The sequence below is a fragment of the Dromiciops gliroides genome, chromosome 3, assembly GCF_019393635.1.
Source record: "Dromiciops gliroides isolate mDroGli1 chromosome 3, mDroGli1.pri, whole genome shotgun sequence".
Lineage (NCBI taxonomy): Eukaryota > Metazoa > Chordata > Mammalia > Microbiotheria > Microbiotheriidae > Dromiciops > Dromiciops gliroides.
The window spans coordinates 283,459,937-283,484,160 of NC_057863.1; the positions used below are offsets into that span (position 1 = coordinate 283,459,937).

The 24,224-nt window shown below is 35.7% G+C and overlaps 1 protein-coding gene across 1 annotated transcript in view; it reads left to right on the top strand.

Moving 5' to 3' along the window:
- Positions 1-24,224, top strand: part of CFAP47 (cilia and flagella associated protein 47) — an 849,402-nt gene that overhangs the window by 596,117 nt on the left and 229,061 nt on the right. Inside the window, 3 exon segments of the mRNA XM_043993472.1 lie at positions 806-917; positions 3,265-3,369; positions 8,305-8,461. Of these exon segments, the coding sequence (XP_043849407.1) occupies positions 806-917; positions 3,265-3,369; positions 8,305-8,461 (374 nt within the window).

A 24,224-nucleotide genomic window follows, 5' to 3' on the forward strand; every position in this document is an offset into this window, starting at 1 on the left:
TGGAGTATTGTATATGAGAAACATGAAGAAGGCAAGTATAGTTAGTTCATCGAGTATGGAAAGAGGAATAATGAATACTCAGTGTTTACAGATAGGTTGAGGCTAGGTTTTGAAGGGCTTTAAATGCCAAAAAAGAGGAGTTAGAGATGGAGGATAATAATAGAGCATCCTAGAGATAAATATAGAGCTCTGAATTCAGTGAGTAGGCGAATGACAAGGTCAGATATGTGCTTAAGTAAAATAATTTTGGTATGATATAATATGTCACAATTACTTCTAAGGCAGAAAACGACTTTTATTATTTGTTTGTTTATTTTATTTTATTTTTTGCTGGGCAATTAGGGTTGTTACTTGCTCAGGGCCACACAGCTAGTAAATGTCAAATGTCTGAGACTGGATTTGAACTCAGGTTCTCCTGAATCCATGGCCGATGCTTTATCCACTATACCACCTAGCTATCCCCAGAAAACCACTTTTAAAAAATTCTAAAAACAAACAGTATGAAAAATTCTTCACAAAAAGATACAAGGAGGCAAGCTAGGTGGCACATTTGATAAAGCATCAGCCCTGGGTTCAGGAGGACCTGGGTTCAAATCTAGCATCAGACACTTGACAGTTACTAGTTGTACGACCCTGAGCAAGTCACTTAACCCTTATTGCCCCGCCCCCCCAAAATAATGTATTCATTCATCTAAGATTATTTTTGCTTTTCATATTAGAAAAATAACTTTGAATTTACTGAACATTATTTTGTCCAGTATATTAGTTTAAATTCTATTAATTATGCCTTATGTATTTCTTACAGGAAAGTCCATCAGATTATCCCTTTAGTTAATTCTACACGTGAAACCCTGGAATTGACAATTACCAACAGTAATCCTGTAAACTTTTTGTTGGATCCTAACAAAAAAGCATTAGTAAGTATATTTGAAAACAATACAAACTATCTTTGTTACAGATTCTAGCAGAACATATCGAATCCAGAATAAGATAGTATTAAGTATTTTTGTGAGATTCCAAATTCGCTTCAATTACGATGAAAAAAAAATCTTCAAGTCCTCAAAAAAACAAAATAGTCAAATCAGTGTGGTGGGAAAATAGTATACTGGGAATCAGCAGATCTTGTTTCTTATCCCATTTTTACTGCTAACTAGCTATGTAATTTTTTTCACTCTGAGCTTCATTTTTCTCATTTATAAAAAGAAGTGATTGGAGTAGTCCAAAAGGTTACTCCCAAGTCTAAAATAATGGGATTTTTGATTTGATTCATTCTGAATGAAATGATCATAGGACTAGAGCTAGAAAGCACCTTTAAGGCTATCCAGCTCAACCCCTGACTTTAGAGATGAGGGAATTAGAGCTGAGAGTTTAAATGAGTTGCCCCAAATCACACAGATAGAGATAGAAGCAGGATTTGTACCTATATACTTCGACTCCAAACCTTCCCACTGTCTTATACTACCTCTCATGGAGATATTGTGGCAAGACCAGAGTATTTCTTTTTAAAGCTAAATTAAGTGAAAAATTGCTTTTTCTATTAAGCACCTACATTGGTTGCAAGTCACCACTCTGTGAAAAGGGTACAAAAGTGAAAGACACTACACGTTCTTACCCTTATCATGCTTAAAACCTTGTTGGAAGAGCAGTGCCATGAAATGTCTTAGGAGGATAGGAATCACTTCTAGGGTTAGGGAAAGCTTCATAAAGGAGGCAACACCTGAGTTCAGCTATGTAGGAGGAGAAAGTTTCTAAGAAGCAAAGATATAAAAGAGTAAATTCCATGCATTGGGGTAGAGGCAGTATGTGTGGCTGAGTCAGACTAATATTTTTGAGAAGTATCGCTATAATAACTTCTTTAATATTTGCTATGGGGGTGAAAAAAACAGCCCAAATTATTGGAATTCTTATGTCTGAAGCTAGCTTCTGATTTGAAGGTCTGGTTATATTCTGGAGACCTCTGAGTCATCTCTTGCCCATGGCCTATTGATAGTAAGGCATTTCCTCATGGGTAGCACCATTTCTCTGGCAAATATTCAGATTCACTAGTCTAAAAATTATACAGCAATTTTATTTACATCTTAGAATTTCTTAGAACAAAGAATTACATCTGAAACAAGATGCTTTTCCTTCAGTGGATAACCTCTACACCTCCATCCTACTCCTGGCACTGCATCTTGTTTTGACCTAGTTGTGAGTCCAACAAAAAGAGTGGAGGGCAAGGTTTGACTTCTATAGCTGAGCTGCCAACATAGTGTCTGCCTTCCATGTTTCATTTCCTGCAACTGCTGTACATCCTTTTCAGACTTCTACACTTGGACTTTTCTTTCTAACAGTTGGCAGACATCACATTCCCTCAGGGGATTAATCCTGAAGTAACTAGTCCAAGTGGATACATTACCCTAGAGCTCAAAAATCATCTTGTTCCTACAGCCCTTTCTCTGTAACCCCAAAGGTTTTACTGGATGCTTTGATGCTATGAGAATACTCCCTAACTCCTATGTCTCTTTCCTTTCTTAGCTAGTTTAGGATAAGCCATGCCCATTTTCCTCTTTGCCCCACCCCCATCCCCAGTAGCATGGGTGGTATGCCTCCTCATGATGATAGCCCCTCCTACTGAGCTTTAGGATTAGTAAGGATGCCTTCTCCCAGTTCCCTTGTCTTGGTTTCCTCACTTTCTTGAAGTCAACTAGACCAGGCTATTCAAACTACCCTGGAATTGATTGCTGTACAGTCTCCAAAAGGGAGAGGAGTAGAGATGTAGCATGTTGTTCCTAGGTTGTAACCTAAAGGAAAAGGAGCTTCATTTTCTAACCATTGTGAGAACAGGTCTTTTATTCCTGGAATTAACTGATTTTGAATTCACTGTGGTTACAACATAGAATGGCATTGTGAGAAAACAAGAAATGAATAAAACACAAAGTAAAAGGAATATTCTTTTTTATCAAAGTTTCAAGTCAGCTTATGAAACTAAGCTTAACTGCTTTTTATACAGTCCATAACACCCTGTTGTTATTTTCTGGGGAATAAACATGCTGTGAGTACCACTACAGTATACTTTATCCATCTTAGCAGAACATACATATCAAGAGTGGAGAATAGGAATAGTCAGAAACATTAATCACATAAGTATGAACACCAGCATCAACACTATCAATACAAGGGATGCATTGACTCACACAACACATACACACACAGATATACTCAGGGATGCCTCAAACCAAAATGTTGATTTTTTTTCTTTTTTCTTTTTCTGTGCTTTCACAGCTCATTGTACCTCCTTACTCTACTACTGAAGTGCCTGTTCACTTTTATCCTTCTGCCCTTGGAAGAGAGAAACAGCAAGCTTCAATTATCTTCCATTGTAGACAGGTATGACTAAAATGCCACAATTTCAAAGTAATGGAATGTTCATGTGCAATAAATGTTTCAGGCCATAGGATTATTGCTATACTGGTTTTCAGAGTCTAAAGCAAGATGCTTAGAATGCAAACAGGTATTTTGATGGTCATCTATTTTCTATCTTCTATTTTACCATTCAACTTGTTTAACTTGACATGCAAAATTGCTATGATAAATTGGTGAACATATCATTATGAATGCTTTAATCCATCATCTGTCCATCGTTTCATCAGCATAATATCCCAGTATGTCTAGGATATTGAAATAATCTTTCTAAAGCATTGGAAAAACTAAATAACATTTTACTTTAGTTGAGCTTATCTTTGGTCTTAAATGAATGATGCCTTCATTATTTTTTTGGGTTGGATTTGCTTTCCTCAGTCTTGAAAGGGTGAAAAATAGATGGAAATGTATCACTCTTATTTTGATCTACTTCAAGTAAATAAATAAAAAAGAGTAGTGTGCTATTTACTAAATATCATAACAAGACCTGGGTGGATGCCATAGCATATTTGAATAGGCATGGCATAACAGTAATGTTTTCTTTAAAGAAATGTCATTTACATTTTTAAAAGAAATTGTCCTGTCAAAATTCATAATGGTCTGTCACCTTTATAGTCATCTGAGAAGAACATTAGGAGAATGATATTGGTTATCAGAAATATTATAAGGTGATAGACTTTGAGTGGGCAGGGACTTTAAGAGGTCATCCAGTCCAATCATCTCCTTTTACAAATGGCATAACTCAAGCCTAGAGAGGTGAACAGATTATCCTAGGTAACTCAGGCAGAAGAGACAGAGCTGGAATCGGAACACAGGTCCTTTGACTTCAAATGCTGAGCCCCTTTTTTACTATGCCCAATTTTCTTTCCAAAGGCTCTAACCATCCTCCAACACCCTGGTTTTGTTACCTCTTTGATGTGACTATTCTAGCAATGATGCAGGCACAATTCAGTCCTGCCTGCCCCTCTTTTGTGACTCCTATCATGTCCTCCCTCAAATTCACTACAGGGCTTCCTCCTGAGGGATGAAGACTTCCTTTGAGTTTTATGTAATAATTCAAAAGCAGAAATTTGTCACATAAGTGGGGAAAAACAAAGATAAAGTAAGTCTATTTTGTTTTAACAACAAAATGCATCTGAGAATACCAATTTTTTCAAGTGATATATTCAGAGACACCTCATCTTTTTTATTGAGAAATATGCTTGTATCTGTGATCAAAATGATCTGTACTCAAGGAGAGTACAAGAAGACAACACACCTATTATCTACTTTGAACTTAAGTGCTCAGAGAGCACAAGCCTATAAATTAAAAGTTAAATCCTTCATCAAATACAAAAGCAACAAAACAAGTAAATAATTCACTTAAAACTTTCATGGACCAATTGATCCCTGAAGCTTGATTTGTGTCATCCTGCACATCTGCTTTCAAATAATGGTGATTCTTGCGGGTTTTGTTTGTACCTCTACTTTGATCAATAACTCATCTTTTCAGTTGCTTTGTCCTCCTCAACCTTTGCAGTGTATTACTCTAACCTTTGTGATTTTTATTTGCCCTTTTCATCCCTGAATAATTTCACTTTTTCCATTTTATTCAATTCCTTTAATTTCTATCCTCTACAAACTGATGTCAGGTCACTGGAAGGCACTGACTGTGTAAACATTTCAAAATAGTATCTTTATAATGAATGAGTGTATATAGTGTGCATACATAAGAAAGATGGGTTTCTTTCTGTTTTTTTAAGGTATGTTTTGAGTTTGTTCTAGATTTGGCACTTTGAAACAACTTTTAACCTACAAAAACCCTAAACACCCAAAACAACAACCTTGCATTGATTGTTCTCCCTGGATTCCACTGATTAAATGTATTTCAGTGGATGCTTTTAGCCGTCTCATTGCTGAGTAGCTGACTAATCTAAAATCAACTAATGGCTGTGCTTATAGTATAAGCTTTAACAGTTCCTGATTGTGTCTCTTTGCTGAATGGAGAGAAATTAGTATGGGTTATTATTTGCTTCATTTGTTTCTGGTTTTGAACCTCTGGAGAGCTCTATAGAGGGAAGAACAAACTTTGAGCTATAGTCACTTGATTATAATTTTTGAATCCTAAAATTAATTTTGTTGGAGTATCATAGATGAAGTGGCAGCTTAGTTATATGTTCAGGTAGTAAACTTAGGCTAGAATGCAGGCATTCTTAATGTAATAGAATTTTAATGTAGCAAGATGAGCTTAGTGGGAAGGTATAATAAAAGTGGGATTCTGGCAGGCTTTCATTAGCATATATCAGCTATCATGTGCTGGTTTTATATTTTCTGCCTTTTTTTTTTTTAGTGAGGCAATTGGGGTTAAGTGACTTGCCCAGGGTCACACAGCTAGTAAGTGTTAAGTGTCTGAGGCCGGATTTGAACTCAGGTACTCCTGACTCCAGGGCTGGTGCTCTATCCACTGCGCCACCTAGCTGCCCCTATTTTCTGCCTTTTTACTGTTTTCTTTCCAAGAATAGCCATTCTTCACTCAATTTCCTCTGACTGGTTTGTCTTTCTTCACCTAAAGGTCAGAAGATCAAAAATGAAAGAAGGATATTTAAAATCAGTGAGGCTCATGATGTCATGAGTCAATGATCGTTGTAATCTGCGTCTATAGAAAGCTCCGCGGATTTCGGCCAATCCTGAAGGCCCCTGTAGCTCTGCTCAACATGCAAACCAAATTTCCTCCGTGACCTCTACCCTATTTCATCCTTTATAAGCATTCTAATTAGAACCTTGGAGATTCCAGAGCAATTCTTAGCGAAGCAAGATGAAACAAAGGGAGCTATTTAGTCAGTATATAAAATAGTTGCTTATACATGTACGTGAGAAAGATGATTCATCGGGGACCCCTACTCAAACATTAGTTCTAGTCAGTTCATTATGATTCTCTAAGGGGTAATGATTATTAGCAATTATTTCAATATATTCATTTAATAATAGATATTTAGGCAATCATTTAATAATAGGCATCAGAACAAGCAATGTATTAATCCATATTTCATGTTACACAGGAAGATAGTTTCCAAATAAGTCTCCAACTTTAAAATAATATTCACTACTTGTTTAACAGCTATGAAACTTACTTGTATAATCACAAGAATGCTGCCACAGATATCTTCATCCTGTTTTGCTCAGATTCCATGATCAGACCAAGCATGGGAGGTTTTCTACAGAAAATCCTGCACTGCCCCCCACCCTGGCTATGTACTCAGAATGTATGTATAGCTTGTACCATCTCCTTTTCTGCATTCTAAGGAAGAGCAAATCCATCTTGTGACCATCTATTCAGTGGAGATATTCCCTGCTTAGCCCAACCGTTGATATGATGCCATACAATTTTTGCTTATTTTAGCTTATGTGTTATATGTCAATCAATCAATGGAATTCTGTCCTTTGTGTAACCTCTTTAGAACATTCAGGTAATAGATCTAGTATTAAGCCTTATAAAAATAGGGTCCTGGAAGGAGGGATATCTCAGGCTGTGAGGAAGGTATGGGGTCCACTTCATTAGAGGGGGCCAGGTCCTTTTAATAAAGTGCTTTGGCTTGGAGCTCTGCCTCAGTTTCTGTTTTAGCTGTTTGGGTAGCTTTTTGTCTCCACATGTACAAGGTTTCCTTCTTTAATTTTCTCCTCTAGTCTCAAGTTTATAATGCAAGCAATTTGAGGGGCATCTGTTTTGGTAAATAGTTTTGACTGGTGCTTGAGTGTACGGTAGCTAATAATTTAATTAACTTTTCGATACAGTTTAATTTAGACACATTGAACTGGTGTAATACAAAAATATGCGCAAGTAAATATGGGAAAATTAAAGACATCCCTATATTTTTTGTTAAACTAAGGGACATTTGATATCTGTACTGACTTTAGAAATGATTGCCTCAAAGATTGAACAAAAATCTGTTACTGGTTTTCACTGGTATTCAGGCTTATCAAAATCTAGCTAGTTTAGAAAATTAAAAATACAAGACTGGAAATTCAAAAGGAGACATTCATTGATGTAAAAATATGCATCTGCATGTGATTATTTGTTGGCTTGTTTATTGGGTTCCTATTCTCTTATTAATCAATTGCTTGAGTTAGTCAGTCAGTATTTACTTATGTATTTATTATATGGTGCAACAGTTGGTTCCCTATGTGCTTGAGTGCAGAGTGATACATAGATGGAGTTATGATTCTTTAAGAAATGTTTAGGTCAAGATAATTCACACATTAAAATGACTTTTAAAAACCAAAAAAACAAAGAGATGAGTTTTTTGAAAATCAGTGCCACAGTTGAAAGACATAGAAGGACAGTGTATCTGAATCTTCACATGTACACACTGAAGTAGTCCCAATATCATTAATGTAGTGGTCATTATAATTAAGCAAAGAAAATTCATTGCAATGGTGAATGACAAATAATATCATACCCATTTCCTTTTCTATAAGGTAAGAGCATATATTGTCTTCTTATTCTCATGCAATAAAATCCTCATCACATTTGGCATGAGGTTCTAGCTTTTAGAAGCTACATGCAGGGTTTATGACTCAGTTTGTTACATGAGTTAATTAAAAAAGCCTTGAGCAGAAATATAAGGTTTTCCATTAGAGTTTCTCTTTTATGTTGCCATAAATAGCCTTATGTGCTTTAAAATGAGCTAGACATTTGAATATTGGCAATTAGTTCCCTTTCCTCCTCAGTGGGAAAACTAATCAATTGATTTTTGGTGAAGTACAGTAATATCTAGAAAAGAAGACAAAGCAATTGCATAGACATATAGTGAATACCAAAATATAAGGCAACTCAAATATAAAAATCATAATGTGCTGTGAATATAGTATGTAAAGAAGTGATCTAAATATCTCAGTTTTGTCTTTCATTTTATTTTTTAACAGCTTGAAGAATGGATATTTCATTTGTCTGGAATAGGCCTCATTCCTCTACCCTTGGAACCAGTGACCATATGTACATGTATTGGTCGGCATTTGTCTGTAATTATACCTTTCAGGAACCCCACTACTGAACATGTTCTTGTTGATATCCTATTAAGAGGTGAGTTATTGGGGTTTTGCCCCTTTTCTTATCATGCCAATATTAATCAAATTAAATTAGTTATTTTTGTTGTTGTTAATGGACTAGTTGTGTTCAACTCTTTGTGAACACATTTGGGGATTTTTTGCCAAAGATATTAGAGCTGTTTGCCATTTCTTTCTCCAATTCATTTTGCAGATGAGGAAACTGTGCAAACAGGACTAGGTTAATTGCCCAGGGCCACACTGTTTGTGTTTGGGGTTGGATTTTAAATCTGGTGCTCCTAACTCCATTGCCAACACTCTATCTACTGTGTCACCTAGCTTCCCAGTTCATATGTTCCCAATTATTTCCTAAAACCAAAGTATTCTAGAGATAGAAAGACCTTAGAGATCATTTATCCCAACTGTCTGATTTTAGAGAAGAGGATCTAAAGCTATGAAAGGTTAACTAATTTGTCTAAAGTAAGACTGTTAGTTAATGTCAGAACAAGACTTATTTCCAATTTATTCCCAACCCCCTATTTATTATTCTTTTACTACAACAGGCTGCATTTTTTTTGTTATATGAATATCTGGATCTCAAATTTCAGAGATTTTAAAAAAATTTCAGAATTTTAAAAATAAACTCTCAAATCAGTAGCACAAGTCTCTAGGGTAGGTGCTGGGGTGCCAGGCAAAGTATGTAGACTGGATCTTGCTTTCCTCTGGGCACAAAGAAAACAAATCTAATTCCTCTTCCATATGAAATATCTTCAAATGCTTCAAAAAAGCTACCATAGCTCCCCTTACTCTTCTATCCAGATTAGGTACTAGCAGTTCTTCAAACAACTTTCACATGACATGGACTCTATGCTCTTCACCATCCTGGTTGCCTTCATCTGGAGACACTCTCCCAGCTTGTTGACCTTTTCTTTTTAGAATTTAGAATTTGATTTTTTCCCAAATTACATTTAAAAATAATTTTAAAATAGATTTTTAAAACTTTGTGTTCCAAATTCTCTTCCCTCATCCCCACCCCCTTAAGAATGCAAGAAATTCAATATAAGTTATGCAAGTGTAGTCATGCAAAACAATTCCACATTAGTCAGATTATGAAAGAAAACAGACAAGAGAAGTTAGATGAAGGAACTAAAAAAGTATGCTTCAGTCTGTATTCAGATACCACCAGGTCTTTCTCTAGAGAAGGATTGCATTTTTCAGAAGTCTTTCAGAGTTGTCCTGAATCATTGTATTACTGAAAATAGCTGTCATTCACAGCTGATTATCTTACAATATAGCTGTTACTTTGTATACAGCACATTTCCCTTTACATCAGCTCATGTAAGTCTTTCTAGGTTTTTCTGAGAGCATCCTGCTCATCATTTCTTATAGCACAATGGTGTTCTATCATAATCTTATCTCACAATTTGTTCAGCCATTTCACAATTGATGGGCATCTCCTCAATTTCAAATTTAACTTTTTGTATTTTATCTCTTTTTGTATACCAAACTAGTAGTAATATTACTAGGTCAAAGAATACAAATGGTTTTGTAGCCCTTTGGCCATAGTTCCAAACTGCTCTACAGAATGTTTGAATCAATTTACAAAGATTGAGTGCTTTAAGTCACATTTTCCTTATGTCCATTATAACATTTTTCATTTTCTTCTGTTGTCCTATTATGCAATCCAAGAGGTATCAGGTAGTACTCCAGAATTGTTTTGACCTTCATCTCTCCAATCACTAGTGCGTTAGAACATTTTTTCATATGGCTATAGGTAGCTTTAATTATTTCATCTGAAAACTTCACATCTTTTGATCATCTCTCAATTGGGGAATGACTCTTATTTAATAAATTTGACTCAGTTTTCTATGTGTTTGAGAACTGAGGGCTATCAGATAAATGTGCTTCAATTTTTTTTCACAGTTACTATTGCTAACTCTATTTCCCTCCATCCTATTCCCATCCTATGATATTTACTCTATTTTATATCATCTTTCACCCTGTCCCTCCTCAAAAGTGTTTTGCTTCTGACTGTCACCTTTCTGAATCTTCCCTCCCTTTTATCACCCCTCCCTTATCCCCTTTTGCTCCTCGTTTCCTGCAGGGTAAGATGTACTAGTACACCAAATTGAACGTATATGTTATTCCCTCTTTGAGCCAATTCCAATGAGATTAGGGTTCCCTTACTCCCTAGCACCTCCACTGTATAAGTTTTTTCTTATTTCTTTTATGTGAGATACTTTACCCCATTCTACCTCTCCCTTTCTCTTTCTCCCAGTGTATTTCCCTTACCCCTTAATTTTATTTTTCAATGATATCAGCCCTTCATATTCAACTCATACCCACACCCTCTCTCTAAATATACTCCATCTAGCTGCTCTAATAATGAGAAAGTTCTTATGAATTAGAAGTATCATCTTCCCATGTAGGAATGAAAACAGTTTAACTTTTTAATATCCCTTATGATTTCCTTTTCCTGTTTACCTTGTTATGCTTCTCTAAGGTCTTGTATTTGAAAATCAAATTTTCTGTTCAGGTCAGTTCTTTTCCTCATAAATGCCTGAATGTCCTCTTTTTCATTGAATTCTATTTTTCCCTTCAAGTATTATACTCATTTTTGCTGTGTAGGTGGTTCCTGGTTGTAATCCCAATTCTTTTGCCCTCTGGAATATCATATTCCAAGCCCTCTGATCCTTTAAAGTAGAAGCTACTAGATCTTGTGTTTTCCTGACTGTGGCTCCACAGTACTTGAATTGTTTCTTTATAGATGCTCCCAATATTTTCTCCTTCATCTGAGGCTTTGGAATTTGTGTATAATATTCCTGGAAGTTTGCATTTTGGGATCTCTTTCAGGAGTGATTGGTGGATTATTTAAATTTCTATTTTACCTTCTGTTTCTAGAATATCAGGACAATTTTTCCTGATAATTTCTTAGAAGATGATGTCTAGGCTTTTTTTTTATCATGGCTTTCAGGTAGTCCAATAATTTTCAAATTTTCCCTCCTGAATCTATTTTGCAATTCAGTTGTTTTCAATAAGTTATTTCACATTGCCTTCTATTTTTCATTCTTTTGGTTTTGCTTTATTGTTTTTTGATTTCTCATAAAGTCATTAGCTTCTATTTGCTCAACGCTAATTTTTTTTTTTAAGTGAGGCAATTGGGGTTAAGTGACTTGCCCAAGGTCACACAGCTAGTAAGTGTTAAGTGTCTGAGGCCGGATTTGAACTCAGGTACTCCTGAATCCAGGGCCGGTGCTCTATCCACTGAGCCACCTAGCTGCCCCTCAACGCTAATTTTTAAGGAATTAATTTCTTCAGAGAGTTTTTGCTCCTCCTTTTCCATGTGGCCAATTCAGCTTTTAAAGGCATTCTTTTCCCCATTGGCTTTTTGTACCTCTTTTACCATTTGGCCCAATCTGTTTTTAAGGTGTTATTTTCTTCAGTTGTTTTGTGTCTCTTTTACCAAGCTATTTACTTTTTTTTTCTATCATTTTCTTTCATCACTCTTATTTCTCTTTCCATTTTTTCTCTACCTCTATTACTTTATTTTCAAAGTCCTTTTGAGCCCTTATATTGTCTGAGACCAATTCATATTTTTCTTGGAAGCTTTGGGTGTAGGAATTTTGAGTTTTCCATCTTGTCTTCTTCTGAGGGTGTATTTTAATCTTCCTTGTCACCATAGAAACTTTCTAGGGTCAGCATTTTTTTTTCTGTTTGCTCCTTTTCCCAGCCTATTTCTTGACTTTTAACTCTTTGTTAAAGTGGGGCACTGCTTCCAGGTTGGAGGGCACATTGTCCAAACTTCAGGGGATTTGAGCAGCTGTTCTCTGAGATACTTCTAGGAATTTATAAGTACTTAGTTCTTCCAAGGTGGTATGATTTAAGGAGAGTTATATTTATTGCTCTGCTGGTATATGCTCTGGTCTGCAAGCAACCACCACTTGACTTTTAAACTGTGATGGCTGCAATTGAATACAATTCTCCAGATGATGTCTGATGAGGGCAGAGTGTAGTAGAACTATTACCTTTTTGTACCTTTAGTTGTGCTTTTTTAAATGTAGCCCTATATGTCATTAGGTTTTTGGTGACCACACCATACCTCTAACTCATATTATGATTATAGTTCAATAAAAGGACAAAGCCTTCTTTAGGCATGTTGCTGCTTCTCCCATCCTTTGCTAATGAAATTGATTTATTTTCTAAGTGTAAGGATTTAAATTTAACTTCATTAAATTTCATCTCATTATATTTGAGCTTAATGTTCAAGATTTTCAAGATCTTTTGGGGTCCTGACTCTTCCAAAAAGTATGTTAGCTATCTCTTTCGGCCTTTTGTCATCTACAATGTAATGAATATGTCATCTATTCCTTTAACCACATTAGTAATAAAACTATCGTAAAAAACCAGAGGGCCAAGTACAGATCCCTGGGGTGCTCTGTGGAATATCTTCAGCTTCATTAACAATGAACTGGGGCAGCTATGTGGTGCAGTGGATAGATCACTGGTCTTGGAGTCAGGAGTACCTGAGTTCAAATCTGGCCTCAGACACTTAACACTTACTAGCTGTGTGACCTTGGGCAAGTCACTTAACCCCAATTGCCTCACTAAAACAACAACAACAACAACAACAACACCAAGAACAACAAAAAACACCCAGAAACAAAAACAACCAAAAAACAATGAACCATTAACAATTATATTTGAGTATGTCTACCCCACAGCTTATTGTGTTGTTGTCTATTTCATACCTCTCCATATTCTGTACAAGATAAGCATTTGCCTAATGCTTTAGTAAAATCTAGGTAAACTGTGTCTATAGAATTCAAAAAAGAAACAAGTGATTCTAGCATGATCTGTTCTTGATCAAGCTTTGCTAATTCTTTGTACTTACTGCTTTTCTTTCTAGAAGTTCACCGTTTTTATTCCTTTAACAATGCAGTTATAAGCCAGGCCGTACTAAGACCAGTACAATGGTCCATATTTGGGGCTAGAATATAAAATGAGACATTTGTTGGCTATATAATATTTTACAAAAGGAAGTTTACTTAAAAACAGCATGGAAAGACCCTGCATTAGTAAAGTTGGACATACTTCATCTGATCACCACATTTGAGATACTTTCCAGAGAAGTGGATTAACACTTACTGTGTTAGGGAACTGATAAAATCTCAGAAGAACCAGATACTTGTGTGCTGGGATTTTTTGCCTTAGGATAGTGGTCTTCAAAGTAGAGATCCCAAGCTCATTGGGTGTTATAGGAGAGCACCTTATATTGCCTAAAGGAGTTCATAATCAATTACTTGAAGGATAGGAAGATAGGTTTTATCTCACTCTCCTTCTTTTCCTTTTGCTGGCAATCCAGTTCAGTGGTTTAGACTTTGGATCAGAACAAAATGAAATAATCACAACTCACATATGATTTTTAAAAGGAAGTTCATATACCTATCACATTGGAAGACTAGTCAACAAAGATGCAGACCTAGTTTGTCTGGTTATTCCTCTCTTCATCTTGGTATAGAGATGCATCTGGTCAGGTGTACTGACTTGCACGGCAGCAAGAATTAATCAAATGTGGAGAGAAATGCATACATGTGTGTTGGGATTTTTATTTTTTATGAACCAGGAAAGCATATCACTGGTTGGAGCAGTAGTCTCTCTTTTATTTGAGGGGTGGGAGGGTGGGGATGGGGCAATGAGGATTAAGTGACTTGCCCATGGTCACACAGCTAGTAAGTGTCGAGTGTCTGAGATCAGATTTGAACTCAGATCTTCTTGAATCCAGGGCCAATGCTTTATCCACTATACCACTTAGCTGCCCCAAAGCATTAGTCTCTTGAGCCAGTTATATCTGAAGAATTGTTTCATTGATTTTTAAAATTGACTTTTTGAGAAAACATACAAAAAAACAAAAGGAAACCACCAAACAAACATTCCCCACCCCCGTGGGGGGGGGGGAACAGAGAACTGTCAGAGATTTTCTAGTCTTAATAGATATTGTTCCTACCACAAATCCCCTAATCCCCTTGTAAATTTTTCCCAGATATCAAAATTTTCTGTTCTGTAGTTTGTAAATTATTTTGTCTTCTCTCTCCCTCTCCTCTGTCTCTGTCTCTGTCTCTGTCTCTGTCTCTGTTTCTGTCTTTTTCAAATCAGGACATTTACTTGTTTCTAATTTGTTAATACTTCTATTTTCCATGATCTTTCAGATATTACTTACAATGTTTTGGCAATCACTGCTGCTGATTCTTTCTGTACTAAAGATCTTATTTAATCTCGGCTGGATAACCTGATTGATGAATGGCAATTAGGTGCTCTCTTATTACCTCATTATTTTTCATATGAATTCCCTGTTAGCCATTTTTTGTATTTCCAGTGCAAATGTCATTCCCCTCGGCAGATGAAATAGAAATAAATAACAATCAAATGTATATAGTTCTCTCCATTATCAATTATCATTCTTATATACATCCCAAATAAAAGTCCTCTTCCTAATTTCATCTTTCTTTCTCTTCCAATAAAGCATAAAAAACCTCCCCCAAAGCTTACTCTGATGCCTCATCATGGTATTGATATGACCTTAGGTTTTCCAAGACCCAGTCAGTATTGTGCATGCTCTGTTATGTTTTAATATTTGGGGAAAACTTTCAGTATGGTTCCGGTGATAGTATGTTTTTTAGCATTAGCCCAGCTAAATATGGAAAGGATCATCACCATTAGGCAGGCTTTTTCCCCCTCCATTGAAATCTGTGATACATAGAAAATTACTAAAGGGTCTTCAATTCCCTTTCACCTTCACAATGGCAGTGACAAAGAAGTAGGAAATTGGACTGAGAGTGCTAAATATCACAAAATTTTTAGGTCATGGCAGGCTCAGATCATGAGAATAGCTTTTTATACACACACACACACACACACATCCATCCATCTATCTATCTATCTATCATCTATCTATCTATCTACCTACCTATCTATCTATCATCTATTTATCTATGTTTATGGAGAATGAAGCAAATTAACTAAGACTGTGATTGATTTCCAGCAAAGGTAGAAGGTGGGCTTACATTTTTCTAACATATTCTTATAAACTCTACCACTGGAGTCTCGTGAATTAAATATCAATCTAATTAAATCTAAATCCATAAGTATTGATTCTAGGGATTAACTATAATTCTTAATAATTAATCAGTCAATAATCAATAATTTTAGAGCCCAAAGTAAGTGTTTGATAAAAATGATTTATTGCCTGACTGGTAATACAACAAAGAACAACAATGAAGCTTGTTTGCTGCCTGATCATCATATTTTTAACAGATATAGTTGTTATTAGTTTGATAGTAAGCCATCTGAGTATAGAATGTCAGAAGCTAAAAAGTTATTAGGTGTTCACTTTTTAAACTACTTTGAAAGTCATATCCTTTTATCTTTAGAGGACCTAACACAGGGCCTGACACAGAGTAGGATCTTTAGTCATCCCAAAAATATCCCTTTGAAAGTACCTGCTTACTGTAGAATTATTTGAATTAGAGTCAACAGGATAAGGAAGAAATTTCTTACCATTATAACTATCCAGCATTCTGCTTTCAAGAGATAGTAGCATTGATCATCAACTTTTGCAGGGGTAACATTCCTAGAAAATAACCCCAAAATAAAACATGAATGGTTATATATGGAATCTATGGAAAATAGGAGGTTAGGTTTCTTCAACCATCAAAAATGGTATTCTTTCACTAGAGTGTTGAAAATATAATTTTTTGCATACAGTTCTTTATAACAAAAGTGACAATATGTACTTTTTCTAACACAATGAACCCATAAAATGCAGTACAAAAAATAAAACCGATAACATGCAAAACATTTTTCCCAGTAGTAATTCCCTAGAATTCTGTGCTAATATCTCAACTAAAAACATTGATTTGAGACAGTATTTACTTTTCATAACACATGTAATCTACATATCACAAATATTGTGCAGCGAATAAAATTCTTAAAACTAAAACATTTCAAAATACCTTCCATTCTGTAAAATGGCAATGTGAGGGTACTGTGCTATATACTACATTTCTGTAAACCTTTCTACATTGGCTGCTCTCTTGACACCAAGGGAGGTGTTGCTTGGACTTCAGACACTGCTGTCAGAAAATGCTAAAACTGGAAAGGTCTTAACATTACCCCCAATAAGAGGTCCTTTACAGTTGGTGGATAGTGTTGGAGATCATGGAGTTCACAACAGTTTGAAATAATCCATCAGTGATGTCTTTTTCCTGTACCAGTTGAGATTCTTAAGCATGTCAGAGTATGAGAGTATAGCATAGGCAACTTGACATTTAACCAAAGGCTTTGATCAGTGACGAGATTGGCAGCATTGCTGTCTTTAGCCAGTTGGTTGATTATACCAAACCACTCTTCAAGCTTGGTAACTGAGTGGCACAATCATTTTTCCCCTCTATTGAGAATAGCCACAAATGTGGATGGCTGTTGGCTCTGAAGTGAAAATGAGATTACTAATAAAATCTCCAAAATGCTTGAAGTCCTCAAAACTTAGTTAGTGGATACTGATTTTATTTTAGTCATGGAATTACATAAACAGATGCTTAGGACCTCTTGGACATAAGACAGAATGTTTGAAAGCAAAGATCTTAGGGCTTTTTTTCATAAGGACTTTCTGTGACCTCTAAGAGTACGAGATTTTTAAGTAATTCTTTGGAACACTGGGGAACAGAGACTTTGGTAGTGGTAAGAGACAGTGGCGGGGCGGCTGGGTGGCGCAGTGAATAAAGCACCAGCCCTGGATTCAGGAGTACCTGAGTTCAAATCCGGCCTCAGACACTTGACACTTACTAGCTGTGTGACCCTGGGCAAGTCACTTAACCCCCATTGCCCAGCAAAAAAACAAAAAACAAAAAACAAAAACAAAACAAGAGACAGTGGCTATTTGCAAATCTAGGCATACCATGATATAATGAAACTAGTTCTGGCTGTTGAAGAGGAATGAGGCAGAGGATATGGAATTCATGGCACTTTTCTTCTCCTTCTTGTCACCTTGTTCTTCTTGATTGTCACTCAGCAATAGATGCTTTGGAAAAGACCATTTTTAATGTTGGAAAGGCAGAGAAAGAAGTGTGGGGGATCTGGAGGAGGGAACTAGTGTAACTGAGAGGAAAGAACGGGAAAGAGGGAATTCATCATTTTTGTTACATTCCTTGTTTGCCTCGTGAGATGCTGGTTGCCATTCCACTTCAGTTGCTTTTAGGTGCTTGTTGACTGAAAGTGCCAAAATACTGCATAGACCCCACCTTTAATCAAAGCTCAACAAAGAAGGAACATTTTTTTTTTTTTTTGGTGAGGCAATTGGGGTTAAGTGACTTGCCCGAGGTCACAGAGCCAGTAAGTGTAAAGGATCTGAGTCTGGATTTGAACTCAGGTCCTCCTGACTCCAGGGCCCGTGCTGTATCCACTGCACCACCTAGCTGCCCCAAAGAAGGAACATTTTAAAAGAATCTAGGCTTATACTTTTCATGTCCTTGCATCAGTGGTCATTTATTGATGATAATCTAGTTTTTCCTTTGTCATTTTTGAGGCTCCATGTGGATGTTGGAGCCTTTATTAAATCAGACTCAGTAAGTAACATTATTTTATTACATAGTAACAAAGCACTAATTCCCAAGAAAAATGTTTTGCTGCTGTCTGAAAATTGCCTTATATCACAAATCAGTTTATTACCTTCAGTATAGCTGCTATTATTTTTATTTTGACATAATTTAAAGAGAAACAAAATATAATAGTATAGATTCCCTTTGGAAGACTTACATGGAATTTAGTTGGCTATTATGTGTTATGCTGAATTATTCTTACTGTTCTGAAGATTTATTGAGATTAGCCATTAATGTAGGCACTCAGAAATTTAGTGTTCTTATACATGACATTTTAACATGTTTAGTGGCCCTAGTCATTTAACAAACGGCTCTCTTAATGACAGGTTTTTTCAAACTCAATAAATAAAGACATAAAACATGCTAAATCCCACCAGTGCCTGTTTTGTGCGTGTGTATTGTTGTTTTATTTTGTTTTTCTTTTTGTCATAAGGATGGCAGGCATTTATTTATAGGCTTCAAGCTATGAAGTTTTGTTTAACCACCCTAACATAAAAATAATTTAGGAGGGGGAGAAAGGACAAAACCAAAACCAAAGCCACGGTGATCGGTTATATTAAAAAATGTTCAGATTAATCCATTGCTAAGTTTTCTGACAAAGTAAGAGGTAAACTGAAATGAAATGGATATGAATGTGGAAATGTTCTGAAAAGTAGAGAATTCCTACTAGCAAAGGTCAGCACTTTCTTCTAACCTTAGAGTCTAAGAATGTTGCCTAGTTCATAGAGAAGTTAAAGGACTTGCCTAGAGTCATACATCACAGGTTGGACTTGAACCCAGGTCTTTCAGGTATCTAGCTATTGCTATGGCTTGAACTCATTCTGTAAAATACTTAGTATTTTATGTAAGTAGAATTAATTAGGTAAGCTCCAGAACAATTCAGTGAGTTTACAGAGAATGGACCTCTGCCAAAAGAACACCTCCTATGGAGGTAGACAAATTACTTGAGCCTGTAGGGAGAGGACAAGTGAAAGTCATCTGCTTGGCTTCCAGTAAACTATGACTATTTCTAAAAATCTGAGTGACTGAGATGGAGAATGGACAATTTTGAGAAGAGTTTTCCATCATTCCCCACCCTAACCAAGCTGCAAAAGGACTTGAACTTCTTTGTACACTTACTTTTCCTTGGACTTCCAGATCAGAGCCCAGTAAGTGTATTGCAGAAGGGACTTCACTCTCCCCTATTTCCCCAAGATCTGTAATGGCAGTTTACTGAAGAGACACATGGTGAACCTAAGAGGGAAGCTTTGTCAAGCCTCTCGTTCTGCACCACCTTCTCCCTTTTTATTGTTATTTTTCCTGAGTGTAGTTCATAGACTAGAATTCCTGGGAATGAACTTTCCATGCCAAGTATATAGTAGCATACTTGCTATATACTTACATGAGTATAAGTACTTGGCAGACAGAATTATGCTTATATGCAACCCGAGTAAGGACACTGCTCCTGAACCCCACTCTCCACTGTAGAAAAGGAGGTGTGTGGGTTTTGAATTCCCTAAGTAGTTGATCCTGCAATATAGCCTTTCTAACAGATAATGAAGAATTTTGGGGGGAAAACACCAATTCCTGAACCCCAAGTGACAGGTTTTTCAAGATCAAAGGCTTAGGCATCAGACCTTCTAGAGATGATTTCTTCTTTTTTCCACTTAAGTTTTATTTATTTTTTCCTCAATTACATGTAAACACAAATTTTAACATCTATTTAAACATTTTTGTTCTATATTCTCTTTCTCCTTCTCTGAAGCTTCCTTGAGAATATAAGCTTTTTGATATAAATTATAAATGTGCAGTCAAGCAAAACATTTCCATATTAGTTATGTTACAAAAGGAAATTCAGTTAAACAACCAAAACAAAACCAAGAATAACAAAGAAAAAAATAAACGTGTGCTTAGATTGGCATCCATACTGTATCACATCATTTTCTGTAGGTGGATAACATTTTTTATCATTAGATATTGCTTTCCTTCATTGTATTGCTGAGAACAGCTAAGTCATTCATGGTAATCATCTTAGAATATTCCTGTCACTGTGTACAATGTTCTGGTTCTGCTCACTTCATTTTTCATCGGTTCATGTAAGTCTTTCCAAGGTTTTCTGAAAGTATTCTATTTGTCATTTCTTATACCACAACTGTTTTTCATCACATTCATATCTCACATATAATTTACCATTCTCAATTGATGGACATTCCCTCATAGTCTTTGCCACCACAAAAAAAGTTTCTATAAATATTTTTGTACATATAGGTACTTTTCATTTTTCTCCTCTTTCTTTGATCTAACAAGATTTGTTGGTGTAATATACTACTTGGAGAAGGAAGACAATAGCTCACATAATTCTTGATTAAGTTTCTAACTTGAAGGCAAAAGTCAGTAAGGAACTTGGAGTGGAAGGTTTTAAAAAGATGAAAGTATACTCATTTTCCATGATGAATCTGAACTACAAGTCAGTTCTCCCAGCGTGACTTTGTAATATTTTGTGGGTAAGAGGGACTTACCAGAATGATAAAGGGTTACCCCGATACCAAAACCAAAATTTAATTCCCTTCCAGGAAGAGCTGATAAGCTTTTTGAGTGCTTTATTTCTCACTATTTTATTGACTCCTGTAAGTTCTTATTGCCTTGTGTATTTTCCATAGGGCTGAAACTCTGTTCCTTATTTTGCACCAAATTGTCCATTTTGGTACCTTTGTGGGAATCAGGAACCTCAATATACACATTGAGGGATATCAAGATACAAGTTATATCTGAGTTTTATTTTGAAGATTCCTTTGGAGTAAAATTCTAAATTGGAGACATGAATCACAAAGAGACCTTTGGTTTCAGCCCTTAGGATTAAACCTGGTCTTTCTAATCACAGAGTGTTGGGGACAGGATAAGTAGAGAGTGGTGTAGGCCATAAATAATACCTATAATTTACATAAATTTCTGAAAAGCCTTTAATACTAATGTTATACTTCTATTCTGTCTTTCAATGGCAGGTTGAAATGCTCCTTGAATATATTGCCTAATTATCTGTCTGACCTTGAAAAGCAGATAGATAGAATGTGCAGCATTACTATTTCTTCCTCTTGTTTTTGGCATAAATGTGATTTATAAGGAATCACACTAGATTTCAGATCAATCCAATTAAATACACTTATTAAGTGCTTATTTTCTGCAAGGCACTGCTATATTCAGAGGAAGATAGAAAGAAGCTGTAAGACTAGACTTAACCTGGGAGAGCATAGAGTCTAATGGAGGTATAAGATATATACACAAAAACCTAGGATGGAATGTGGTGTCTGTAGCACCATTATTCTGCCTCTTTCCCTTGACCATGGTCTTGCCATTATTTTTTACTTTTTTCTCTCCCTTGCATCTTTCATCTAGGAATCAGGTTATGTCCATTCCTTCTCCACACCATCTGTAGCACTTATCTCTTCCTTTCTATTCATCCTACCATTACCCAGGCTCACACCCTCATTGCTTCATTTTCCTAAATCATTATAGTTGCCTTATTTCTAGTATTCCCACTCCATTCTCTGTCTCTCTTCAATTCATTATTCATTTTTCTGTCAGTTACACTTTTGTCTTTGTACCCCCTGGCACCTTGAAGAGTGTCTTGAATAAATAAATGCTTAGGAAGTATTTATTTAGTTGAATTAAATTGTTACCTGTGTTGTTTAAAATTTAAATGTATGATCACCTTAAATTAGGAGCTTTAGCACCAGTTTTGGGGCATTAAGTATTTATTAAAGCATACCAGATATTAGGAAAAAAAGAACATGTGAAGTTAAGAAAAGGCCTATCTAGACTACAGTTCCAGCCTGGTCCGGTTCTTCTTCAAGTCCTCCACCATGAGCCTGCTTCAATTACAAACTCTCCTCAAACTGAGTGTGGAAGATTTTTATAGGTCTGGAGCAGAGGCGGTTCTTACATGCTGCTTCAAGTTGATTGGTTAGCATCATCCAAATCCATTGATTCACTGGACTTGAAGGTGGTCTCAAGTTAAGTTCAAAGGCCTTAGCTTCTGAGACCATACCTTTCATGAAAACTACTACCACTTTTGTTAGTACTTTCTGTATCACACATTTCCTTGCATATATCTCATCTGTATACATGTTGTATCCCCCAATAGAATATAAATTCTTTGTGGGAAGGGACCATTTGCTTTTGTCTAAATACTTCTACTCCTGAGCAAAGTATATCTCATATACTAGGCTCTTAAAGAATGTTTGTAGAATTCTGTCTAATGAATATCTTGAAAAGGTGTTAAGGAGTGGATAATTATTGATCAAGAATGAGAGATCACAAATCGATAGCCTAAGTTGTCTAGTTGTACACAATATTACAACTAGTTGTACACAGTATTAAAATAACCAAAGCCTAACAGTGTGTTTAGTGAGTTTTCTCTGGAAGATTTGTAGAACAGCAAAAACAACATGAATAGAAGATACATGGAATGGGAAACCATTAAGAATTAAAAATTTGGACCAGTCAGAGAAGAGTACTCATGGCAATGTAATCATAGTTTTGTTTAACTTGCTCTAATAAAAGGGAAAATTCTAAAAATAATGAATAACATTAAGTTTTATAAATTCTCTATAGATATTCTATAATTTACTCTGTCCATCATTTCCATTAAGCCAGAAAAGACTTGGGTATAATGAGAAGAAAATATAAAAAGTAGACAAAGTATTCAGTAGTCTTCCACTGCACATATAATTCCATTTTTATCAATGTATTTTCTCTTTTAAGTCACTAGGTTACAATTATTCTATCCCAGTAGCAGAGCCTAACTTTTGATAGGTGTGCCTGATTCCTATCATGGAGTTGCTTAATAATATTTTCTCTGGTTCATTTCCCTCTTACCCCCAACATTAAGATTCACAAACTATGGGAAACTCCTCTAGGTATCCTGCTTCTAATACATATTCATTTGACTCATTTGTTAAAAAACCAAGCATCTTGATAGTATTCAACATTAAAAATATTCATAAAATAAAGGCAAAGGAAAGCAACATAAAGAAATCACAACCAGCATTCCTTGTGAGTACAGTCACATTTCCTTTCCACCCTTATAATTTTGGTCTCAATTTGCTCCAAACATTTATAAAATGAATAGGAAAAATTATTGTAAATTTCTCTTTCAAACTGGAGAAGGGAGTTGGAAAAATCAGTGAAGTCAACCATTGGCATTTTTGCTTGAATCAACAGTGATTCTCATTTGGCAGTTATTTTCATTTGGCTGTTGTACTGAGACTCTTGCTAATAGGAAACCTTTATCACCATCCTGATTACCTCCACAACTGCTAGCCAGCTATTGGCTCCTCCAGAGGTTCTGGTCTTCAATTCTTTTTTTCTTTCTCTTTCTCTTCAAACATACTTTCTTAAATCCTATCTTCCATTAACCTTCAGTTCATGGTTTCTGTGAAATATAATCTCATACTACTTTTATTTTCTGTAGCCACTTGGCAAGCAATGCCCAAATCCCCATCCCTCACAGTAAAGGGATTAACCAGACAAAGGAAAAAGGAAGAGATAAAGTGTCCTGAAGTTTTCTATTATTTTTACATTTTGACTAAAACAAAATATTTTTTGGTTTTATATTTCAAATCTTTGCCACAGTGCTTTGCACATATAGTAGTCCAATAGATCCATGAATTCACTGTTAGGATTATTTCCTTCAGTGATACAAATCTCAGATCCTATAAGCCTGCTTGCCTTGTACAATCCCACAATTCCAAGCAGGGGCCCTGCTCAAGATTTCTTTGGGGGGGTTTCTTCGTATGTGTATGTGTATATGTATGTATATGTTTATGTACACACATATATGTATACATACACATATGTGTATATACACACATATAATACACATTTTGTTGTGTTATGTTATATATAGTGTATGTATATATATATATACACATATACATATATATGCATTTTGTTGGTAGGGAGCTTCTTTGCATATGTATGTGTATATATACATGGATATATGTGTGTACATATACACATCTCTAGATGTATGTTTATATATATATGTGTGTGTATGTTTATGTGAGTGTATATGTAGCCAAATAACTTGTCTATCTTTTAATTTTATCATACATTTCTCTGATGACATTATTTATGCTGTTTCTCCTTTGTAATTCCTAATTTTTATGCTCT